The sequence below is a fragment of the Ostrea edulis genome, chromosome 1 (assembly GCF_947568905.1).
Source record: "Ostrea edulis chromosome 1, xbOstEdul1.1, whole genome shotgun sequence".
Lineage (NCBI taxonomy): Eukaryota > Metazoa > Mollusca > Bivalvia > Ostreida > Ostreidae > Ostrea > Ostrea edulis.
This window is the reverse complement of record NC_079164.1, coordinates 105,048,402-105,074,214: the sequence shown is the minus strand read 5'-3', so window position 1 is coordinate 105,074,214 and position 25,813 is coordinate 105,048,402. Positions and strand designations below refer to the sequence as shown.

At 39.8% G+C, this 25,813-nt stretch overlaps 2 protein-coding genes and 1 long non-coding RNA gene across 17 annotated transcripts in view; all 3 read right to left on the bottom strand.

The window, feature by feature from the left end:
* The window catches only part of LOC125668079 (retinoblastoma-like protein 1), a 50,052-nt gene extending 45,911 nt beyond the window's left edge, over positions 1-4,141 (bottom strand). For 3 of the 5 annotated variants that reach the window (XM_048901856.2, XM_048901880.2, XM_048901882.2), the window contains exons 1-3: positions 3,922-4,141; positions 2,125-2,254; positions 59-259 (exon numbers count right to left, since the gene is read on the bottom strand). In XM_048901856.2, the coding sequence (XP_048757813.2) occupies positions 59-259; positions 2,125-2,254; positions 3,922-4,063 (473 nt within the window). In that variant the 5' untranslated portion in view covers positions 4,064-4,141. Of the gene's footprint in view, positions 1-58; positions 260-2,124; positions 2,259-3,921 lie in introns of all 5 variants that reach the window. The other 2 variants (XM_048901846.2, XM_048901864.2) reach the window with 1 other exon arrangement.
* A 5,961-nt stretch (positions 4,142-10,102) lies between these two features.
* LOC125668223 (uncharacterized) lies at positions 10,103-12,673 on the bottom strand. The gene is made up of 2 exons (XR_007367506.2): positions 12,085-12,673; positions 10,103-10,797 (listed from the first exon to the last, which is right to left on the bottom strand). It is a non-coding gene; the product is annotated as an uncharacterized LOC125668223 (long non-coding RNA).
* Positions 12,674-22,762: 10,089 nt separating this feature from the next.
* LOC125668040 (chromodomain-helicase-DNA-binding protein 8-like) overlaps positions 22,763-25,813 on the bottom strand; it is a 40,639-nt gene continuing 37,588 nt past the window's right edge. For all 11 annotated transcript variants that reach the window (XM_056153151.1, XM_056153156.1, XM_056153154.1 and 8 more), the window contains 2 exons: positions 25,583-25,687; positions 22,763-25,340 (listed from right to left, as the gene is read on the bottom strand). In XM_056153151.1, the coding sequence (XP_056009126.1) occupies positions 24,207-25,340; positions 25,583-25,687 (1,239 nt within the window). In that variant the 3' untranslated portion in view covers positions 22,763-24,206. The remainder of the gene's footprint in view (positions 25,341-25,582; positions 25,688-25,813) is intronic.

Sequence of the window (25,813 nt, the reverse complement as noted above, 5' to 3'; positions counted from 1 at the left end):
TACACATCATTGTGTCAGATTAAAACATATGTGTGGAAGCACTGAAGAAGATACACACCTCTGTTTTTTGTTCCTATTTTGCTTTTGTTGATAGTCCACAGAATGTTGAAATAGGTCTAAGAATATTGGTTCATATTTCTTAAAAATTACTGTGGAAACTGCAAAATTCCTTTCTAGTTTGTTTACTTTGTCTATAAATTCTTGAGGTAGTCCTGCCATGTCAGACCACTTCTTCATTTTGTTGAAAAACTGAATAAGGCTGTAAAGAAGGAAACGTTGCATACCATTCTTGTAACAACTTACAGACAGGTCAAACAGTAAATTTCAGTTGATGAAATGGTTTAGTTAATAACCTAACTCTAGATCATTCTAGTGAGCAAACCTGTTTACATATCATGTTTGTCACGATTCTCCAATCACTCTAACGATAAACTTAGCAGTAACAGTAAAATCGAAATCTTGAAAACTTCCTTGCAGTTTGTAAAATCAATCAAAATAGATTTAATATATACAGTAAAATGTATAAGAAATGTTGAGAAGTGAAAATCTTGACGAACATCAAAATTCCACGCATCAAACTTCTCAAGCACTTCAGACATTCCTAAATATCCATTACAAACTTTGACTGCAGACATATATATCAATCTGACAAAGTTACAAATTCACTGGAGGAAAGAAAGTAAATCCTGATTATTCAGATTTTTTTTTTTCATAATCAATTTCTTGATCTTTACCCCCTAAGAATTGTATGCTGTCTTTAAACTACCAATGGTAGGGCTGGGACGATTCAGGGTTAGATCGATTCGGTTTGGTTTCGATTCAGAACAGCACGGTTCGGTTATTTTCGATTCGGTTCATGTTAGGTCCAATTTATCTAATAACACCACAAAAATTGGCAATTTTAATGAGTAGCATATTTGATTTGATTTTATTCAAGTTATATAACTATAACAGTCTATGCGAAAGTTTTTTGGACCACACAGGACATTCGGTCCTGTGTAATCAACGAACACACCGGACCGAACTAAATTTTGTCAGACCGAAAAACCTAATGTAAAAAAGAGAAACATGTGAAAATGCAAAACCAAGGAAATCTTATTTATTATACTAGTAATACGATACCAGTGATCCCTCCCGCATAATACTTTAGACGGTCCATGCGGTTTAATCACATTCATTTACGTATTTGGATTTGTGTGATATTTTTTACTTATAACAAACATTTAATTGACTCCGCGTCAAAATAATAAAGCTTAAAACCGAATACTGAGACATCGGACATTCCGGTCCGGTGTAAAAAATGACACATCGGACCTGAGGCACAGCACATCGGTCAGGTCCGACGTCTTTCGCATAGACTGCTATAAGTCGTCATTTGTAAACAGCATATATATCTATTCATAATGGCATTTTATAACTTTGATAGAAAAAAGAAAACACTGACAGTCTATCAAAATTTGTTATATTAATGTGCTGCATCAGATATGGATTATTAAACAAATCTATAGTGAATCTAAAATGTATATGATATTGTTTTCATTGATATGCAAAAATTCAACAATTCTATCAATTGAGTCTTTGAAAATCTCTCCTTTATTGGTTTACTTCTCTCTCATATTAACTGTCTAATCTGTGTCATTACCTACGATGTTGATTTCACTCCACCACTGACAGAAATGCTATATGTCATGTAAAGATAAATTGCAATGACCTTACGGACCATATTCTGTTGGTATCTGAGTGGTGAAAATGCTAACTCTCAACACAGTAGTGATTTAAATCTAACACGTTTTCAACATCATTCGGACGCCATATTTGTTGTTTTGGTGCAAGTAAAACCTAAACCGAACCGAAATCCGGAATTTGTAATCGGTGCATCGAATCGAATGGTATGAATCGCGGTGCACCGAAAGTTTCGGTGCACCGCACAGCCCTAACCAATGGAAATCTACAAGAAATTGGCTGCCTTGAGAAATGCAAATCCCCATATGTTTTGAATAATCCTTTGATTATATATTACATAACTTTGTCCAATGAACAGTGCATCTAGTAGTGAGTGTATACACTTGGGTATTGACATTTTTAAAGTTATTGTTTTCCTGGGTATGGAATATACTGTAATACCTGAATTTAGCTGAACGAAGAAGTCTAGTCAATGACACTCCATTTCCCTCCATTGTTCCTCGGCCTACTGTAGGAGTAACACTTCTTCTGCAGGCTTCATACAGTGCACACGCGAGCCAGTGCATCTGATCTCCCTAAAAAGGCAAGTCTTTCGTCTTATAAAAAAATTATAAACTTCCTAATCATCATCTATTCACTCAATAATAGATATTAATATATTCTGAATCAGTGATTTTTTAGGGTCTGTAGAGGGCCGAAATTCGGCCCCATTCCCAGTGCTGAAAAGCAAATGTTTTCCCCAAAATGATGCCTAAAAATTCCCAAATGATGGGATGCTTTGATGAGAATATGCCATGAGGGGCCATCCAACCTCAGTGTCACACTGTTGCAAAAAAAAAAAATATCAGTATATGCACCCAGGGGTGCATGAGCCGAGTTGCATGGGATACATTGTAAAGCCAGGAATGACGTGGTATATTTATAATTGTGAAGAACTAATTTCAGTTTTAAACTTTTCGAGTTACTGTCTAGAAACCATATTTGTCTGAAGTTTTCAATCTATATTCGGTCACTGTGACCTTGACCTTTGTTCTCCAAAATCAATAGGGGCCTTGCTTTGCTGGTATCCAACAATATATCCAAGTTTCATTTGATTCAAATTAAAAATTTTCGAGTTATCCTCCGGAAACAAAAATCCTTTTGGAATTTTAAATCTATTTTCAGTCACTGTGACCTTGACCTTTGACCTATTTTCTCCAAAGTCAATAGGGGTCTTCCTTACCTGGTACATAACAATATCTTCAAGTATCATTTGATTCGGATTTAAACTTTCTGAGTTGTCATCCGGAAACCAAATATTTCTGAAATTTTCATTTTATATTTGGTCACTGTGACCTTGACCTTTGTTCTCCAAAATCAATAGGGGTCTTCCTTACCTGGTGCCCAACAACATATCAAAGTTTCATTTGATTTGGATTTAAACTTTCGGAGTTATCATCCGGAAACCAAATTTTCCAGAAATTTTCATTCTATTTTCGGTCAGTGACCTTGACCTTTGATCATTTTTCTCCAAAATCAATAGGGTCTTCCTTACCTGGTACCCAACAATATATCAAAGTTTCAATTGATTAGATTGTAAAGTTATCGAGTTATCATCCGGAAACCAATTGTTGACGCCCAGCCGCCCGCCCGCATCACCAAACCAATAGCCGAGTTCAACTTCGTTGCAACTCGGCTAAAAAAAAATGGAACAGTTTTTTCTCTGCCAAATAAATTAAAGCTTGTTTAAGCCAGCCATGCCACATTGATAATAAGATACCCAATGCTTAACTTTTTGCTTGCTTTCTTATTTATTTCTTTGAAACCAATTTCCCAATTTCAATCAAATATCGCTATTTTTCCCAAACTTGAAGGCCCTGGTCCCTGGATTCAAGGGGTAAAAAAAATCCCCGATTCTTCTTTTCTTGATCAAGCTATACAATCTGTTTATATAGTTCTAGAAATTAATATTTTCTTCTTTTCTTGATCAAGCTATACAATCTGTATTTAAGCAAGGTTCTGTCAACTAGGCCGCTATTGTGCACAAAATCCCTTTATAGATGTATACTTTAAAAATTAAGAATGGAGGAAATTCGAATTGTGTTTCCACAAAACTTGTTTTCCGCTCATGATATTAAGTATCACACAGAAAGGCAGCATCGTAATGGACACATATGAATTATTTTACTTCTGTACCACCGATCACCTTCTGTTATACAGCAATAACATTGCTGATCTCCATCCAAAACAAAAACACACTTGCCTCCAGTGTGTACTTTGTCTGAATTTTCTGGTAGCTTTCCCATGATTCTTCCTTTGTTCTTTTATCCATATTTAAGTCCAGACAAAGTTCACTATATTTTCTTTCCACGGCATCGTCAGTATCTTCCGTGGGCTCCATTTTTATTTACAATTAATTCCGGAAATCAACAATATCGTACATCGCAAAAACCATCATGCGCTCTGTGGCGGGAAAAATGGGACAAGTTAGAACTGCAAGTGTTTTATGCATCCGCGTAAAATAGTTCTTATAGTTTACAACATTTTCCCCTCAAAATATGTTATACTACCTTCGTTCGATACGGGAAAATGTGTCATGTTATATTATATTAACATTTTATTTCGGCACTAGCACATTTTGATATAATACTTAATTTTTGTTGGCAAGTACGTTAGATGAGTGGCGGATCTAGACCTAATATGTAAACAAGAGGCCCACAGGCCTTATTGGTCACCTGCGTATTAATTAAAACTATCACTAGTCCTAAGGGCTACGAAAATCTAAAGAAGAAAAATTGGCATAATCATGTTATTCGCTCCGAGGAACGAATTAGCATGTATTCTACGTACTTAATTATGGCATTTATTCCGTGAATGTGAATGAATGATTTTTGCTTTTATTAACGGAATAAATAGCATGATTTAAACCAAGCCTATCAAACTCATTCGCTCCGCGGAGCGAATAACATGATTATGCCAAAGAAATTCCTGTTCATCTAAGCTCAATTCTGAAATTCAGCAACAGTATAAAACAAGGTGTGTTCTTGTGATGTCCTCGAAAGTACCCATAGACTATACTTATAATGGGTTTGTACATAATATGATATATGTAACAATAACAGGATATGACAAATTTGGACCCGTCTCAGAGTGAAAACACTGGGTTTGAAAATTAACAGGCTTTTCCTAGATCTACTGAATCGAAGTATTTCAAAATAATGATAATTTTGGTTCCACCCTGGAATATAATATGAGGTAAAGGACTACTTACTTCTTTTAGATATCTGTATATAGTTTCAATTTAGCACTTCTTGAAATTAGCTGACATGGTATTAAAACTAAATGCATATTTAGGAGAAGCGGAAAAGAACGTACCAAACTTGTGTATTTCGTAACCCCGGGGTATTGACTCTAGGATGGGTCCAAATTACTCATATTGTGTTAATGTTACGTATATTACATATCATGTAGAGCCTTTCGTCACTATAGGGCATTTGTAAATAAGATGTGATCTTTAAAAAAAAACTTATACAAGCAAGTACTTTTGTTAAATATAGTATTCAAAACAGGGGGGGGGGGGGGGGGCAGATTTCATAGGGACTAGTGACACTTATATATAACTAAATACTCAGGTGACCAATAAATTAAGGTCTGATGGCCTCCTGTTCTTAGAGATATGCGGTTTTGCAACGATTATCATTAATAATGGATAAAATTAGAGATTACATACTATCACGGGATGTAATTTATTCATTATCATAATTGATGTTTAGTTTGTTTTATTGACAAATTGACTTGCAAGCGTTCATTCATTTGCTCATTCATTCATTCACTGTGTGAGAGTTAATTCCCTTTGATAGTGGTTCCTATTATTAGAATGCCAGGGGAGTAAGGGTGTGTTAGACTCGTTTTTCTAGTTCTGTGGGCGAGTGCGCATGCCTGGCGCTAACTTTAACATCACGTACTTGTTTTTATCATTAAAAACCCTGATACCTCAAGAGACGACCTGATGAACATAAGTAGCTTTAAATGGAAAAAAGTTAAGAAAAATGTTTCGACTCGGGCTGGTGTAGATTCTGTGGAGTCTAATGATAGAGAATCAAAGTTTAGTGATGCAATCAAGGAATGGAGACATCATCTTTGGAAATCAAAGTACATTATAAATCAGACTATCACGGGCCTGTATACTTACATCCCTCAATGGACACGTAATATGCCAGGATTGATTGATCTTACTTCTGAATCAAATAGAAAATAATCATATAGGGTTTCGGATGAAAGGTGAAGATTACGAACAGAGATCAATCTTATAACTCCTATAAGCATTTACAAAATAGAGAGTTGGACAAACACGGACCCCTGGACACACCAGAGGTGGGATCGGGTGCCTAGGAGGAGTAACTATCCCCTGTAGACTGGTCACACCCGCCATGAGCCCTACATTTTGATCAGGTAAACGTAGTTATCCGTAATCAAAATCATGTGCTAAGAACGGCCTAACAATCGGTATGAAACACGCCTATATATATAATAATATATAAGGTCTGTACTTTAGTCAGATTGGAAACACGCCAGACAGCATTTGACCCAGTGATAAGTTGTATTGGCAAATTAGATCGTTATAACGACCACAGAATTAGTGAACTGCTGACTTTAATAGTTTAGGAGACTGTTGAACCCCCTGCACCATCGCCTTGTTTGTCAGTAGCCTGCCTCGATTTAAAAAACTGACCATAAGCAGAACAAGCTCTTGCGTATCCAATCAGTTGAGAGATATAAACACCATATACATGTGATAATGGAATATTGCTGCATAAATATGGGAAGTTGACGGTGGAGAAGCTGAACTCATCCCGTCTGCCATAAAGATGAGTTGTTTGTTTGCTGTTGGTATCTACTTTCAATCAAATATCTAAGTATGAAGCAGTGTGGACGACTCTGTGGTGTCTTTTATTTCGAGTTCACTGGGATATATCGAATCGGTATATGAAAGAAAATTATCATTGTTAATAGATAAGATGTTGTCGAATTGAAGGCCACAGCAAGATATTTTTTCTTCTCACGTAGAAGTTTCTGAATAAATTCTGCTTCATAGGAATATACAAACAGGTCAGCTAACAAAGAAGCACAATTCGTGCCCATGGGAATTCCAACAGACTGTTGGAAGACCTGGTCACCACGAAGATATTGTCAATGAGGAACTCCAGCATATTTTTTATTTCAACTTCAGTGTACTTGTCCATAGAATCAGCGTTTAACAAAGTAATTTTTGGGATGACTGATCACTAGATAGGAATGTTTGCGTTTTCCACCTTTGTCGAAGAAGCAACTGTTTATGATGTCAAATAGTCTAGTCTTTAATTCGTCGTGGGGAATGGTCATGTAAAGTGTTGAAAAGTCATACGTTTTGATGTTGTCGATTTGAGAAAGGTTTTGCGATTTCAAGTTTCTTTAGAATATTTTAGAATCTACATTGATCACCACTTCTGGCATATATGTAGTCGCACAGTAAGTTTGAAGTTTCTCCGTCACACTCACAGCTGTTAATATTTTTGGTGAGGAGCAGAGATAGGGGCTTGATAGGACACTTACTGGATCCAGCAATGTATCTTTGTTTATATTAAGGTAGTTTAGGAAGCCAGTATAGGTACGATAACTCATATTCATTCGACCCATTGACTGGGATATTAAATGTGTCTAACACAGAAGCATGGTTTTGAAGAATTTCATCTTTTGAAAGGGCAGTTGGAGTGTAAGTACGGTTACCAAAAGTGGAATTAATGCCACATTGGTTTAAAACACAGTTGTAATAATGAACCTTACAGACAAAGACAATGCTGTTACAGGTTTTGTCAGCTGGAACCAAAACATATTCCTCGTGTAACCTATCTAGTTCTTTTATCACTTCTGGTTTGCTAAACACAGAAGGATAGATACTACATATGATTGATTGTTCTTTACGTCCCTTCCAGGATTTATCACGCACCATCTGTAGGTGAAGTACCACAAATGTAGACCCGGCCTCTGCTTAGCGCCGTAGTAGTGAGGGTTCTATATCGTGTTAGCTAAACACAGAAGGATAGATGGTACGTACTTTTATTTTAATATGTCTAATGCGGGATTTTAATCCATTCTGACAATGACAAGAAGTAATGAAGACACCTTTAACTGTACAACTTAACAATTGTTTGTTTATTTTGATTTCTAATATTTAATGCATATTAATTGGATATGGCCATATTGGCCCCACTCTAGGGCCTAAACCCTCACCCCCATGTGCTATGATTTTCACAGCTTATGTAGATGACCTCATGGACGTTTTAACTATGTATTTAGTTTTTCTCATACATATGTGGGAGAAGATTTTATAAGATTTAAGGCATCTCACTACATGGCCATATATGTTCCACCCCAGGGCGTAAATCCCTTACTCAGAGGTAATGATTTTCACATTTAGGTAGAGAGCTTCATTGGCATTATTACCAAACATTTAGTTTTTCTCACACATGTCTGAGAGTGGAGAAAAATATTTTTTCTAAGATTTAATACCTTTTAACTAGAAAGCTAAATTGGCCCCCACCCGAAAGATTGAACCGCTGGACAAGGGCCATGAATTTCACAATTCATGGACATTATAATATGCATTTTGGTTCTTTTCCCATGTATGGGAGTAGAGAAGATTTTTGGAATTGTGACAATTCGGAAATTCCTACTCTGCCTTTGGGAATTCTAGAGGTTATAATTTCCTTGCTAACAGAATAGGGAAAAGAGTACCAATTAATATCCCATAGACCCAAATGCTAACCTTTGGCCCTCTCACTAATTAACTATATCAATTTTAAACAAATGACCGCAAACATTTCAAAGTTCATTCCAAGTGTTGATAAAAAACGACAAAAAATATATAGAGTCCCGTGCCTTTTATAGGCCATATTTGTACTTATTTACAACACATAGCAATCTGCAGTAAATTACACACTTCATTTTAAGCACACCCCTACCATGGTAATTTCCTCAGTCATTTCTCGATTTTGTGCGATAATTTTTCATCCTGACAATTGATTTGAACCTCTAAAATATTTCTTTCAATTCCAAATAATTTCACTCTTGATATTAGCCAATCACCCAACATCTAGACATTTATACCTACGCTTAATCTTATACTGCGTCCGGGTTACGCATGCGGGGGTTTAGTACTCTCATTCCTATATACTGAGCTGACCTGAACATTCCGCTAGGTGGCGTTTTTAAGTAATCTTTCCTGGCTTTGTATAAATGTTGAATAATTGTAATACCGCGCTTTTAAAGCCGGACCTAGAAGAGCCGGAGTTAGGAAGAACCGGAACTAGAAAGAGCCGAGCTGTAAGAAGAGCCAGAATCAGAAAGATCGACGAGAGCCGAGCTCAGAGAGATAGAACATCAGAAGTCCTGTAATTCAAGACAAATAAAAATTACATAGGTTACATGAGGAATATGGTTTAGTTCCAGCTGGCAAAACTTGTAAGAACATTGTCTTTGTCTGTAAGGCTCATTATTAAAATTGTATTTTAAACGAACTTGGCATAAATACCTTTTTTGGTAATCGTACTTATACTCCAACTGCCCTTTCAAAAGACGAATTTCTTCAAAACCATGCTTCAGTTTTAGACAGATTTAATATCCCAGTCAATGGGTAGGATGAATATGAATCACCGTACCTATACTGAATTCCTAAAATAATAAAAAATCCGTACAAACAAAGATACATTGCTGGATCCAGTAAATGTTCTACCGAGCCCCTATTTATTTTTGCTCCTCACGAAACTATTAACAGCTGTGAATGAGAAACTTCAAACGTACTGTGCGACTACATATGCCAGAAGTGGTGTAAATCAAATGTGGATTCTAAAAAATTCTAAAGAACTTTTAGTAAACATGAAATCGCAAAACTTTTCTCAAATCAACATCAAAACGTACGACTTTTTCAACACTTTACATGACCATTCCATACGATAAATTAAAGACTAGACTTTCTGACATCATAGACAGTTGCTTCTTCAACTAAAATGGAAAAAACGCAAATATTCATATCGAGTGATCAGTCATCCCAAAAATTACTTTGTTAAACGCCACTCTGATTCCACGCACAAATACTCCGAAGTAGAAATAAAAAATATGCTGGAGTTCCTCACTGACAATATGTTTATGGCCTTTGGTGATCAGGTCTTCCAACAGTCTGTTCGAATTCCCATGGACACGAATTGTGCTTCTTTGTTAGCTGACCTGTTTTACATTCTTATGAAGCAGAATTTATTAAGAAACTTCTACGTGAGAAGAAAAAATCTCTTGCTGTGGCCTTAAATTCGACATTTAGATATATCGACGACGTATTATATGTCTATTCAATATATCCCAGTGAACTCGAAATAAAAGACACCACAGAGTCGTCCACTCTGCTTCATACTTTTGAAATATTTTATTGAAGGTAGATATTAACGGCAAACAAACAACTCAACTTTATGACAAACGGGATGATTTCAGCAAAAGAGGGTCAAATTTGAATGGACAAAAGACTGCGACGAATCATTTTGAAAAGTTAAATCTGCCCAGTTCTTTCAGCTCCAAATTTTGTTAAGCAATTTAAGCTTACTGTCGATACTAGTGATGTAGGAACCTGTGCCGTTTTGTTTCAAGAACATAGTCACAATGCACCGGATAGATAGAGTTTGTTTCTTATTTTTCAAAGACTGTAAAGGTACAGGATGATGAACATCCCTTATCTACAGATAAATGTAAGGCTCTGGAACATATCTTTTCAAAAAACTTCCAATTTCTCCTAATCTTCTATCTGACGTGTTGGAGAATTCTAACACATAAACACAATGCAGTTTTAGGTGGCCGCTTTGCACAGGTCCTTCATGGTGTGAGGATCCAATGTACAAACAATATCCTCGTACGAGATTCTTTGTGAATCTTGATTCCAATGAAACTATGTTACAGATATCTTTTGGAACTCTTCCAATGGTTGTCTCAGTTCCCATTTTTTTCACAAGGACTGCAAATTGGTCCCATCTATTGTATGGCTCTGGGACACACTCCATAACATACTGGTTCTCCCTGCTATACTTAGTCGGCATGTTTCTGAAGTGATGATATCTATAAAAATATAAATAAATTTGTTCATTAAGATTCTTATTTCACCAATCCTGTCCATCTGCAGTATAGGCCTACATATTAACACGAATGTGAACATTTATCACAATGCGGAATGCTTAACTACTCATTGTTACTATGCACGTAGAACAAGTTGACAACTCTGTGTACTTGGTGTATAGTATGGAAGGTGAAGATAACGAACAGTGATCAATCTCATAACTCCTATAAGCAATACAAAATAAAATCTTTCTCTTCTTATCCCCGCTTTTATCTTGTGAGATGTGCGGGGGAGAGTGAGAGCGGGCTCCATATTGAAAAGCGGGAATTCAGTGACACTAGCTGGTGTCGCTGCTTTACCTACCTCTTACAACTTTATTTCGCGGATGGAATTCCATCGTTTAAACGGCAATAGCATTGTATTAATCATGATCTATTTGTAGAATAATCTTCCGATGACTGAATCCTCGGATCTTGGAAGATAGATCCGCGAAATAAAGTTGTAAGAGGTAGGTAAAGCAGCGACACCAGCTGGTGTCCCTGAATTCCCACTTTTCAATATGGAGTCCGCTCTGACTTCGCTCTGATTCTCCCCCGCACAAGTCACAATATAAAAGCGGGGGTAAGAGTCAGAGGAATCTCAGATTATACAAAATAAAGAGTTGGGCAAATACAGACCCCTGGATATACCAGAGGTGGGATCAGGTGCCTAGGAGGAGTAAGTATCCCCTATCGACCGGTCACACCCGCCGTGAACCCTGTATCTTGATCAGGTAAACTGAGTTATCCGCAGTCAAAATCAGTGTGCCAAGAACGGTCCAATAATCGGCATGAAACACGTAAGATAGCATTTGACCCAATGATGGGTTGTATTGACAAACTAGATCGTTATAACGACCATAGGATTTGTGAAATGCTTATTTTAAATAAGACTATTGGAACTCCTGCACCATCAACTTGTTTGTCAGTAGCCTTCTTCGATTTAAAAAATGACCATACACAGAGCAAGCTCTTGCATATCGAATCATTTGAGAGATGTAAACATCATATGCAGGTGATCATGGAATGTTGCTACATAAATATGGGAAGTTGACGATGGGGAAGTTGAAATCATCCCGTTTGTCATAAAGTTGAGTTGATAGTTTGCCGTTAATATCTACTTTCAATAAAATATCTAAGTATGAAGCAGAATTAAGTGGACGACTCTGTGGTGTCTCACTGGGATATATTTAATCGACATATGAATGAAAATTATCATTGTTAATAGATAATGCATCTGAATAACCTTACCCGTTGATGGTTGAGAAGAAAAGGACCACTTTGTTGTCAATGCCATTCCTATTTCTTGCTCTTCTAAATTTGTGCACCCTTTTTAACCATCTTTTGCGACGGCGTAAAGAAATATCCATGATAAAAAAAGATGCTGAGATTGAAAACAGGTATGAACAAGATTAATCAACGTATCCTGATATCAGTGTACACACGGTACATGATTAGTAAATTCTACAATTAAGGATGGGAGTCCATCCATTTCACTTAGTGGGTGGAAAACTGTCTTATATACTAGGATATCCCATCCTTTAAGTCGACCGCTAAACCGAAAGTAAACAAGTCAACGAAAGACAACTCGTTGATGATGACAAACGAGTTCATCGACGTATGAAATTTGCGTAGAATCTACCTGTTTCAACACTAAACGAAATCCTTCATCGGTCGTTACAGAGAGGTAGTTTAAAACAAGGCAAGCTAACAATGAAATGAAAGTAGCCCCGTTACTCCATTGAGTGCTGAATCCTGTCAGAACTCGTTTCTCAGCACAACATTATTTACGGGGCTGTAAGCCTCGTCACGTGATTGACGAGATATGGCGAGATTGTTTACTTCTAGGTACATCGACCCTTAGCCTGGTACATCAACCCTCAGATTGGATATACTTCGATCTAGCGTTAAAAGTCTTATGTGAAGAGTTTAACAAAGATAAATATGAAAACTGAAGCAGAAGTGGAGTCCCAGAGGATTCACGAGGAATTGCGTGTAATAAACGTTAGTGATTAAGTTCCCTCGTGCGTGGTGAAGAGATCGGTCAAAAAAGAAATTACAAGAAACAAAACAATTACACTACAGTATCTTAAGGTGGGTCCTTAGTCCTGGATTTTTGGGGTTTAGGTAGCATTTTTTTGTTTGGAATCAATAAATTAACATTCAGAGTAATGAAAAAATGCAAATTAGTTAAGGATTTCCATATTAATTTCCATTACAGACACTACTGAAGTCATGTACCCCTATGTAGATTTTTATGAAATTCATTGGAAACAGTTATTTGTCGTTATTTTAAAATAAAAACAACAAGAAAATTGTTTAATTGCATTTATTTATCAAGAATCATTTCAATAACTAAAACACATGTCATTTTCAATATGTTCATCAAGTTTTAGAATAATAAGTGCAGAATTATTGAATTAGCGTTGTTCTCCAAAATGTTAAAAAACGAATAAATGTGGACACAATTTCCTTATAGCATGGTTTACATATCATTTTTTCTGTTTATATTAGTAGATGTATATCTGTTACAGCTATTTATGAAAAAAAATCCATACCTTTCCTTAATAATTTCCAATTTATAGCTTCTAGAGTATGTATACCCCCATAAAAAAACGAAGTCTGGCACTATACAGCTGAGCTATTCAAAATCACTCATGGATTAAAATGTTATGTAATTTCACGAAAAGACACAGATAATGATTCCTTATCACCTTGGTAAAATGTTTGTGAAAAATAAAGGAAATCTATCGCATAATGGACTTGATAAATAATTTATTGAAAACGGAGTTACTGTCCTTGGATTCAATATTTTGAAACATATCATTGACTATTCAAATATAACTAAGACTTTTGAAATATTTTATGGCTGACAATTTTTTTAAAATAACTATTGAAAAAGACTCCAACAAAATTTATGTTCCTGTCATTAAATCATTGACTTTGCAAAATCTTATGACGTCACAGGAGTGTGGAACAACGTTAACTTTCTTCACGGGCAGAAAACGGAAATTATCTATAGTAAACTACGGCGTTGTCGCATGATATTAAACATCATGTCACTAGTAGCGGTCAGTATAAAAGAGGGGCTTATACTGTCTTGATAGTGAGCTAGCTTTTCTTGTGATGTGGTAGAGTCTCTCTCCTGAACACGCAAGTTAAGCAACGCGGCGAGCGTGATCGGCCCTTGGATGGGTGACTGCTACACGACAAAATGATGGCAGCGTAGTGACTCTGGTGTTTGGTGGGTCTTCTTCAGGTAGAGTCTCTTCGGAGCTCTGGGACTTCGTGTCCATGTACGGACATGGTTTCGTCCGGAGACGTCGGGTGGTTGTCGTCGGTAACGGCGGATGCCGTTGGTGAAAAGCTGCCAAATTTTCATAGAGAAATCACACTAAACTTCGGAACGAAACTTCCCCGGGCGGGGGGAAGTGTAGCAGGCAGTATGAGGGGCAACTTATCTAGTGATGTGGTAGAGTCTCTCTTTTGAGCACGCAAGTTAAGCAACGGCGAGCGTGATCAGCCTTTGTATAGGCGATCGTTACACGTTACAATTATATTAAATGAGTCAATGAAAATAAACAAACTTAATCATTATTTGTCTTTTGATTTTTTTCGACTAGTTTTCGATAGTTAACGTTGATAGATTGTCGTATTTATGAGATGTCCAATCAATGAGTTGTCCTAGGCCTACCCATGAATTTTTTCGATGAGTTGTCATAAACCCCTGTACGTTTCTTTAACCTCTGATTTTCCAGAACGGAGGGATCACAAACAAGAGTGCTGAATTTATTGTATATATACAGAATACTTTATTTCCAATTCAGAGTCCAAAATAGACAAACATGGAATATGATTACAATAATCAAGAGAAAATGATAAGGCATATTCAAGCACAAATAATTCTATATAATTAAAATCTTGGTTTCAATTTCATTTTCTATTGAACACTTCACAAAAACGTACACGGATAAATAACATCAAAAGATAAGTTCCACGTGATCTTAACCTTCTCTCCTCGCCATGGACTCTCTTAGATCATCTTCAAGCAGCGCTCGTCCTCTTAACCTTCTCTCCTCGCCATGGACTCTCTTAGATCATCCTCAAGCAGCGCTCGTCCCCCCCCCCCCCCCCCAATCTCTTGCTCTCCAAAATGTCCACGAGGCATCACATCACCAGAGGCCTAGGGACGGGTACCTATATTTTTTTGTATAACTAGCACTTCTCTATTATTTTGCAGACAGCTCTTGGGAATGTCAAACCAAGAACCAAATCGGAGTACAATATGTATATTGTTGTTGATGTTAAAATTCCCAATTTTTTCCAATGAAACCCTCGAACACTTCATTTTCGTTTTCAGTACATGCATTTATAGGGTAGGTAACCAGATCTATCCCATCTGTTTAACTACGTCATCGTCGTAAGCCACGCCTATTGTCTCTGTTTACCCTACGTCAAATTCAGGTATAGGGTAGGTACTACCGGACTCAGTAACCATGACTAGCAACGATGTGATGTACTATCGGACTCAGTAACCGTGGCTAGCGACGATGTGAGGTACTACCGGACTCAGTAACCGTGGCTAGCGACGATGTGAGGTACTACCGGACTCAGTACCCGTGGCTAGTGACAATGTGAGGTACTACCGGACTCAGTACCCGTGGCTAGTGACGATGTGAGGTACTATTGGACTCAGTATCCGTGGTTAGTGACAATGTGAGGTACTACCGAACTCAGTAACAGCGGCTAGTGACGATGCGAGGCACTATCGGACTCAGCAACCGTGGCTAGCGACGATGTGAGGTACTACCGGACTCATTAACCGTGGCTAGTGACAATGTGAGGTAGTATCGGACTCAGTAACCGTGCCTAGTGACGATGTGAGGCACTACCGGACTCAGTACCCGTGGCTATTGACGATGTGAGGTACTATCGGACTCAGTAACCGTGTCTAGTGACGACGTGAGGTACTACCGGACTCATTAACAGTGACTAGCGACGATGTGAGGTTCTACCGGACTCAGTAATCGTGGCTAGCGACGATGTGAGGTACTACCGGACTCATTAACAGTGACTAGTGACGATGTGAGGTACTACCGGACCCAATAGTCGTGCCTAGTGACGATGTGAGGTACTACCGGACTGTGAGGTACTACTGGACTCATAACAGTGGATAGCGACGATGTGAGGTTCTACCGGACTCAGTAACCATGACTAGCGACGATGTGAGGTACCATCAGACCCAGTAACCGTGGCTAGCGACGATGTGAGGTACTACCGGACTCAGTAACCGTGGCAAGCGACGATGTGAGGTACTATCGGACTCAGTAACCATGACTAGCGACGATGTGATGTACTATCGGACTCAGTAATTGTGGTCAGCGACGATGTGAGGTACTACCGGACTCAGTAACCGTGGCAAGCGACGATGTGAGGTACTATCGGACTCAGTAACCATGACTAGCGACGATGTGATGTACTATCGGACTCAGTAATTGTGGTCAGCGACGATGTGAGGTACTACCGGACTCAGTAACCGTAGTTAGTGACGATGTGAGGTACTACCGGACTAAGTACCCGTGGTTAGTGACGATGTGAGGTACTACCGGACTCAGTAACAGCGGTTAGTGACGATGTGAAGTACTATAGGACTCAGTACCCGTGGCTAGTGACAATGTGAGGTTCTACCGGACTCATTAACCGTGGTTAGTGACGATGTGAGGTACTATCGGACTAAGTACCCGTGGTTAGTGACGATGTGAGGTAATACCGGACTCAGTAACAGCGGTTAGTGACGATGTGAGGAACTATCGGACTCAGCAACCGTGGTTAGTGACGATGTGAGGTACTACCGGACTCAGTAACAGCGGTTAGTGACGATGTGAGGTTCTACCGGACTCAGTAACCGTGGCTAGCGACGATGTGAGGTACTGTCAAACTCAGTAACCGTGGCTAGCGACGATGTGAGGTACTGTCGAACTCAGTAACCGTGGTTAGTGACGATGTGAGGTACTATCGGACTCAGTAACCGTGGTTAGTGACGACGTGAGGAACTATTGGACTCAGCAACCGTGGCTAGCGACGATGTGGGGTACTATCGGACTCAGTAACCGTAGTTAGTGACGATGTGAGGTACTACCGGACTCAGTAACCATGGCTAGTGACGATGTGAGGTACTATCGGACTCAGTAACCGTAGTTAGTGACGATGTGAGGTACTACCGGACTCAGTAACAGCGGCTAGTGACGATGTGAGGTAATACCAGATTCAGTACCCGTGGCTAGTGACGATGTGAGGTACTATTGGACTCAGTATCCGTGGTTAGTGAAGATGTGAGGTACTACCGGACTCAGTAACAGCGGCTAGTGACGATGAGAGGTACTATCGGACTCAGCAACCGTGGCTAGCGACGATGTGAGGTACTACCGGACTCATTAACCGTGGCTAGTGACAATGTGAAGTAGTACCGGACTCAGTACCCTTGGCTATTGACGATGTGAGGTAATATCGGACTCAGTAACCGTGGCTAGTGACGATGTGAGGTAATACCGGACTCATTAACAGTGACTAGCGACGATGTGAGGTTCTACCGGACTCAGTAATCATGGCTAGCGACGATGTGAGGTATTAACGGACTCATTAACAGTGACTAGCGACGATGTGAGGTTCTACCGGACTCAGTAATCGTGGCTAGCGACGATGTGAGGTACTACCGGACCCAATAACCGTGCCTAGTGACGATGTGAGGTACTACCGGACTCAGTAACAGCGGCTAGTAACGATGTGAGGTACTACCGGACTGTGAGGTACTATTGGACCCATTAACAATGGATAGCGACGATGTGAGGTTCTACCGGACTCAATAACCCTGACTAGCGACGATGTGAGGTACCATCAGACCCAGTAACCGTGGCTAGCGACCATGTGAGGTACTATCGGACTCAGTAACCGTGGCAAGCGACGATGTGAGGTACTATCGGACTCAGTAACCATGACTAGCGACGATGTGATGTACTATCGGACTCAGTAATTGTGGCCAGCGACGATGTGAGGTACTACCGGACTCAGCAACCGTGGTTAGTGACGATGTGAGGTACTACCGGACTCAGTAACCGTGGCTAGCGACGATGTGAGGTACTGTCAAACTCAGTAACCGTGGCTAGCGACGATGTGAGGTACTGTCGAACTCAGTAACCGTGGTTAGTGACGATGTGAGGTACTATCGGACTCAGTAACCGTGGTTAGTGACGACGTGAGGTACTACCGGACTCATTAACAGTGACTAGCGACGATGTGAGGTTCTACCGGACTCAGTAATCGTGGCTAGCGACGATGTGAGGTACTACCGGACTCATTAACAGTGACTAGTGACGATGTGAGGTACTACCGGACCCAATAGCCGTGCCTAGTGACGATGTGAGGTACTACCGGACTGTGAGGTACTACTGGACTCATTAACAGTGGATAGCGACGATGTGAGGTTCTACCGGACTCAGTAACCATGACTAGCGACGATGTGAGGTACCATCAGACCCAGTAACCGTGGCTAGCGACGATGTGAGGTACTACCGGATTCAGTAACCGTGGCAAGCGACGATGTGAGGTACTATCGGACTCAGTAACCATGACTAGCGACGATGTGATGTACTATCGGACTCAGTAATTGTGGTCAGCGACGATGTGAGATACTACCGGACTCAGTAACCGTGGCAAGCGACGATGTGAGGTACTATCGGACTCAGTAACCATGACTAGCGACGATGTGATGTACTATCGGACTCAGTAATTGTGGTCAGCGACGATGTGAGGTACTACCGGACTCAGTAACCGTAGTTAGTGACGATGTGAGGTACTACCGGACTAAGTACCCGTGGTTAGTGACGATGTGAGGTACTACCGGACTCAGTAACAGCGGCTAGTGACGATGTGAGGTACTACCGGACTCAGTAACCGTGGCTAGGGACGATGTGAAGTACTGTCGAACTCAGTAACAGCGGTTAGTGACGATGTGAAGTACTATAGGACTCAGTACCCGTGGCTAGTGACAATGTGAGGTTCTACCGGACTCATTAACCGTGGTTAGTGACGATGTGAGGTACTATCGGACTAAGTACCCGTGGTTAGTGACGATGTGAGGTACTACCGGACTCAGTAACAGCGGTTAGTGACGATGTGAGGTACTACCGGACTCAGTAACAGCGGTTAGTGACGATGTGAGGTACTACCGGACTCAGTAACCGTGGTTAGTGACGACGTGAGGAACTATTGGACTCAGCAACCGTGGCTAGCGACGATGTGGGGTACTATCGGACTCAGTAACCGTAGTTAGTGACGATGTGAGGTACTACCGGACTCAGTAACCATGGCTAGTGACGATGTGAGGTACTATCGGACTCAGTAACCGTAGTTAGTGACGATGTGAGGTACTACCGGACTCAGTAACAGCGGCTAGTGACGATGTGAGGTAATACCAGATTCAGTACCCGTGGCTAGTGACGATGTGAGGTACTATTGGACTCAGTATCCGTGGTTAGTGAAGATGTGAGGTACTACCGGACTCAGTAACAGCGGCTAGTGACGATGAGAGGTACTATCGGACTCAGCAACCGTGGCTAGCGACGATGTGAGGTACTACAGGACTCATTAACCGTGGCTAGTGACAATGTGAAGTAGTACCGGACTCAGTACCCGTGGCTATTGACGATGTGAGGTAATATCGGACTCAGTAACCGTGGCTAGTGACGATGTGAGGTAATACCGGACTCATTAACAGTGACTAACGACGATGTGAGGTTCTACCGGACTCAGTAATCATGGCTAGCGACGATGTGAGGTATTAACGGACTCATTAACAGTGACTAGCGACGATGTGAGGTTCTACCGGACTCAGTAATCGTGGCTAGCGACGATGTGAGGTACTACCGGACCCAATAACCGTGCCTAGTGACGATGTGAGGTACTACCGGACTCAGTAACAGCGGCTAGTAACGATGTGAGGTACCACCGGACTGTGAGGTACTATTGGACCCATTAACAATGGATAGCGACGATGTGAGGTTCTACCGGACTCAATAACCCTGACTAGCGACGATGTGAGGTACCATCAGACCCAGTAACCGTGGCTAGCGACCATGTGAGGTACTATCGGACTCAGTAACCGTGGCAAGCGACGATGTGAGGTACTATCGGACTCAGTAACCATGACTAGCGACGATGTGATGTACTATCGGACTCAGTAATTGTGGCCAGCGACGATGTGAGGTACTACCGGACTCAGTAACCGTAGTTAGCGACGATGTGAGGTACTACCGGACTCAGCAACCGTGGTTAGTGACGATGTGAGGTACTACCGGACTCAGTAACAGCGGTTAGTGACGATGTGAGGTACTACCGGACTCAGTAACCGTGGCTAGCGATGATGTGAGGTACTGTCGAACTCAGTAACCGTGGCTAGTGACGATATGAGGTACTACCGGACCCATTAATAGTGGTTAGTGACGATGTGAAGTACTACCGGACTCATTAACAGTGGCTAGTGACGATGTGAGGTACTACCGGAATCAGTAACAGTGGCTAGTGACGATGTGAGGTACTACCTGACTCATTAACAGTGGCTAGCGACGACGTGAGGTACTATCGGACTCAGTAACCGTGGCTAGTGACGATGTGAGGTACTATTGGACTCAGTAACCGTGGCTAGCGACGATGTTTCCACGTGTGCTATGCATTAGCCATTCTAGATAATCGCGGATTGATCCTTCCGGAGAACGTTGCTCCTGTTTCACCATCACTTGGCATGTATCCCACGAGGTAATGCAATGTCGCCATCCTAAAAGCAAACATTACCACTGAAATAAGGATGATCGTAAAAAGAAGAAGGAACAATTAAACAAAATACACATGTTTACCCAATAATGTCCATTGTACCTTCAAGTTGGAATGAAATCCGCTTGAAGGATCCATGAGTGAAAAGTGGGAGGATATCCTCTCCAGCGCACTTTCACTTCTGAAACACTCCGGCGTCCTCTTTATACCCCAAAAATCTTTTACTTATATTTTACCGAAGGTAGCATTAGCCATCATCAAGCTGTAACATACTTTCATTTGGCGCTGGCGCGCCTCAGTGATCCCAATATTTATCAGAATGGACCTTTTGAGGCTTATATCTTACTTACAACATTTTTTGCAACAAAGAAATTACTTCTACATAATTTACGAAAGCCCATTGAGCTCATTTTCGTACCGGAAAAAAATATTTCGCGTTATACGTAGCATCTTTAGGACAAAGGGGATATGGTCGGTAAATTTCATGACTCTGCACCCCCAGGACCTTAGGGGCAGGCTAAAACTGACAAAACCTGACCAATTTTCAAAAAATATTCTTCTCTACAACCGCACATCTGTAAGATGGTTACAGGGTGGGGCCAAACTTATCAGCGAGTATTGTCTGACTTATTGAATGTTGCTTACACTGTATAACAACTAAATGCATTTTTAGGAAAAGAATGTACCAAAGTTGTGAATTTCGTAACCCCATGCAGGGTTCTGACTCTAAAGGGGGGGGGGGGGGTGTCCAAAATAGTCATATAGTGTTGTAAATTTAACATATATATTACGCGAAGTCTTTCGTTAGTACGAGTACTTGTGTTTTTTTTAAATAAACAGTTTTATATTGCTGTTAAATATTAGAATTTAGCTTAGATAGCAGAACACAATTGCATAGTCCTTCGGGGCTAGTAATACTGTTCACTAATACTCGGTGACCGGTGAGGCCTGCAGGCTTTTGTTAGAGGATACTTACAAACTTAAAGAAGCCCTTCAAATCATAGATACTATAATCTTGTATATCATCATTTTGGGCCTACCCCAGTACCAAAACCCCATACCTCTGGAAACCTAAAATTTACAATTTGGTAAGAGCTGCCTTAGTTTCAATACCATTAAAGATGCATTTAAATATTTTACATATCAACACTATAAATATACCAAGTTTGGTCCCGCCCTGGAATCAAATTCTCTACCCCGGGGATCATGAAATTTACAATCTTAGTAGAGACCTTCCTGCTCTACATCACTAGGCATCTAGTTTTTCTTACAGATATGCAGTTGTAGAGATTTTTGAAAAACGGTAACTTTTTGGCAGTTTATGCTCTGCTCCCGGTCTTATGTCCCATTTGTCTAAAAATGCTTCATACCAAACTTGAAAAGAATTGGAAGGCTAGTTATCAAGAAGTTACAAATGCACAATAATTGTTAATGCATGATGACCAATGATGACAGACCAAAAGGCAATAGGTCAACAAGTGACCTAATTAACGCAAAGAAAACGGGACGAACAGAGTACAAGAAATAATCCAGTCAACCACCAGCCAATTCATGAGTTTTACAATTTTTGCTTGAATAATTAAACTAATGAAAGTAAAACCCAATGTTTATCTACTCATTCGACAACCACATAAATCAAATTCCGATTCCAAATTTATGGCAATGTAAAGAAAGACCGGAAACTATATGTATATTCGGCAAAGTTCCACGAACCTCATAAAAAGCAGTCCACATTGACAAGTCCAGAACACCAAGTTGTGACAAACTGTGTGCATACTATATTGCAATAGTTCTCAGGAAGTCTTTGGTAGGGGACTATTAAGTTCATAATAAATCTCCCTTATCCAATATTTTCATTATACATGTATATATATATATATACACACACACAATACAGAACAATTGCTACTCCAAACATATATAACATTTCCCCATCTTCTGCATAAGCTCTCTGCTTACAATTCCTCAAATTTTACATTTCCATACCTCCCTATACATTCTCAGTACATGTTTTTGATAGTCTCTTTCTCCATACAAGGGAACGATGTACATATAATCAACTGACACTCCTCAAATACCTCTAACTTTGACAACAAAACAACAGCTGAATTCATGTTTTAATAAAAATATTTTACATACAAAATTTCCTCAACAAATAAATACATACAATTCGTTATTTCACTAAACATCCACCCAATAAGTTTTTTCTGGGCAAGAAATTACCTGCAACTTCTTCGCTATAAAGAAATGCCCCAACATTAAAGTGTACAGAGTTGTAATAATGGTGTCAACACCTTGCACCTAAATGCTTGCCTGCCTTGCAATATAGCTGGTATGATAGAAAAATGACCTGTCTATCATATCACTGTCATGGACACATAAAAATCAATTATTTACCATTCATTAGCAATGTATAAAAGAATTTGAATTACACAAAAGAATTCATTGATAGTGGGGACCATTTTACACAAAAGTGAACATGAAATTAAAAATCTCTAGAGGAATGTACACTTTTAACCCACCCAGTTAACACAAATCTTGCAAGACACTGACGAAGATGTAAAATGTAGACTTTTACTCCACACAAAATCTCACTTCACTGACCAATGGACCTGAGATACACATATAACGATGTCGTAAAGCAGTATCTTCACCACAAATTATGAAAGGTCATAAGTGCTGAACTAAAGCATCAAAAAGATCATTTTCTAATGCTTCTTAGAAATAGTCGATACTGTCAAAACATTATTATTGCAGGTAGTTTATTTGATCTCCATGCAAAATCCTGACCCAACTTCTTTGAAAATGCTTATCTTAAATTAATTTGCATATACACAACAGCAATGATAGCCATGAAACTAATATCATGATATATAAATGAAAAGGAAATTCAAATCTACCATTAAATGTACAATTCTATCACAACCGTACTTTTCTCATTTGTGGCCTTATCACAATCAAAGAAAAGAGAGAGAGAGAAAAAAAAAACAGTCATGAATTTCAATGGTTTTGCTTGGTATATTTGAACTTCCCACCACAAATAAATTATATACAAACATGTGCGATATGAAATTGATTGTTACAATGCAAAAAAAAAAAAAAAAAAATAATATTGTTCCAACACATGTAATACTTGTTTTTAACATTATTGCCCTGAGAACGAAAATGATGAGGTGCCTGCAGTGACTGATCCCAGCCCTTCACAGTTCTGACAAGGTCAACCTGTCAGACATGAGGGAGGGAGGGGGAGATCTGTTGTGAAACAATGGAATCCACATTGATCACTGATTGGCAGACAAGACATGATTTGGAATCCTTTAACACTTGTACATTTCAAGAAGGCTGAAGTCTCACTCACAATCAATAAATTAATCCAGTAATAACAGATAGAAGTAACATTTTCCCTGGAACACATTCACGTCACAGTATTCCACAGTACAATTAGTTCCACAAGCTCATCCACACAGACAGGTGAGCCTTGATATGGTTCTGCACTCAGCACACTCACACACAGCAAGTCGTTACATGAACAGTGGACTCCTCAATTATCAGGATTGGTTCTCACTTTCATTAGCCAACTTTTCTGCCTCCTCAGACGATGTCTCACCATCTTTACTTCCTGATAATACATCAGAGCCTTCTGAACACTTAGATAGGGATGTCTCTGGAACAGCCATTGAATTCAATGTGTTGACATCCACATCCTTTTCTTTGGCTATTTTCATTAAAATGCTATTCAGTTTGGACTCCTTGTCTTTATCTTTTTCCTTTTTCACAGGTTTATCTTCCATTTTGTTCACTTTGTCTTTGAGTGTGTCCAAAATTTTATCCAATTTAAAAGAACCCTGTATTTTGTTTTTGGTTTTTGAGCTGTCTTTAGGTGACTCTGGAGTAGAGTGTGTTCTACTCGACAAATCACTAGCTTTTGGTGAATCTTTCGGTTTTGATTTAACAGACAAGTCTAAACAGGCTGTTTGGTCTTGATCATCTCTGATGCTGGCCGTTTCAGCAGGTCGTGACATTTCGTAGCTTTTTCGTTTCCTATGATGAGAATGGGCCTCTTTACGCCGCACAGATAGGTCTTGAGCCATTTCTTGATCGTGGTGCTCCGCCTGGCTGTATCGTTTAATTTCTCCTTCCTCCAGATCGGAGTCACCTTGTCCATTAATGAGACCAGACTGAGCCAGGGAAGCAAAAGATGAGGGCAATGACGTGGGTAAGGAGAAATTTAAGCCCTGGGCCTGAGCTGCTAGGAGGGGGTTGAACAGGAGTGGATTGTACAACATGGGGAAAGACGGATGTGGGGTCTGTGAGCTGCTTGGGGACTTGGATTTGCTCGACTCCTTGCTACTGCTGGGAGATTTGTCCTTTCTGGTATCACTTTCCATTGCCTTAGCCAGTGAAGATGGCGAGAGCCCTGGCATCAAGCCGGCAAAACCTGCCAGCATGGGATTTGTCAGACCTAGATTTGGCAATGTACCAAATGGCATTCCCATAGGCATTTTGCCAAAGCCCGACATGAGGCCAAGGCCTGGGAATGCAGACATACTGGCCGCTAGTGAAGCTGCACTGTAGGGATTGTCTGACAGCAATGAAGATGACAGGTCTCTTTCTCTTGGTCTGCCTCGTCGACCCGATGAAGACGTGCTCAAACGCGACAACAGACTCTTTGGTAAATTTGCCTGTAAAACAGAGAAGAGCAGGACTTAAGTACACCAGTATTACATTAGACTTCTATTGCAATATACAATTCAGATTTTGTCATCAATAGTAATATGTTGATGGTGCTACCGATTGAGCGAGCGCAGCTACATGTATATACAAATTTTGTAATGTTCATGTTTTGATAAAACTACAATAGACTTCTCTTGCAATGTACAATTCAGAATTTGTCATCAATAATAAAAATAATCAGATAAAATACCTTGGATTTGACAATATCTATCCATTTTGGATCCACATCATAGAGAGGATTTTGTTCCAACCATTCACTGAGGTATCTCATAGGAGGAGCTTTAGCACCAGTTATCTGTCAACAAAATCATCTATAATATTCCTGAACTCACTAAGCAGAGCAGTAGTAATGGTAACACAAGAGGCCAATGGGACACATTAATCACCTGCATTTCTCCCATTTAAAACATTAAATCCCAAT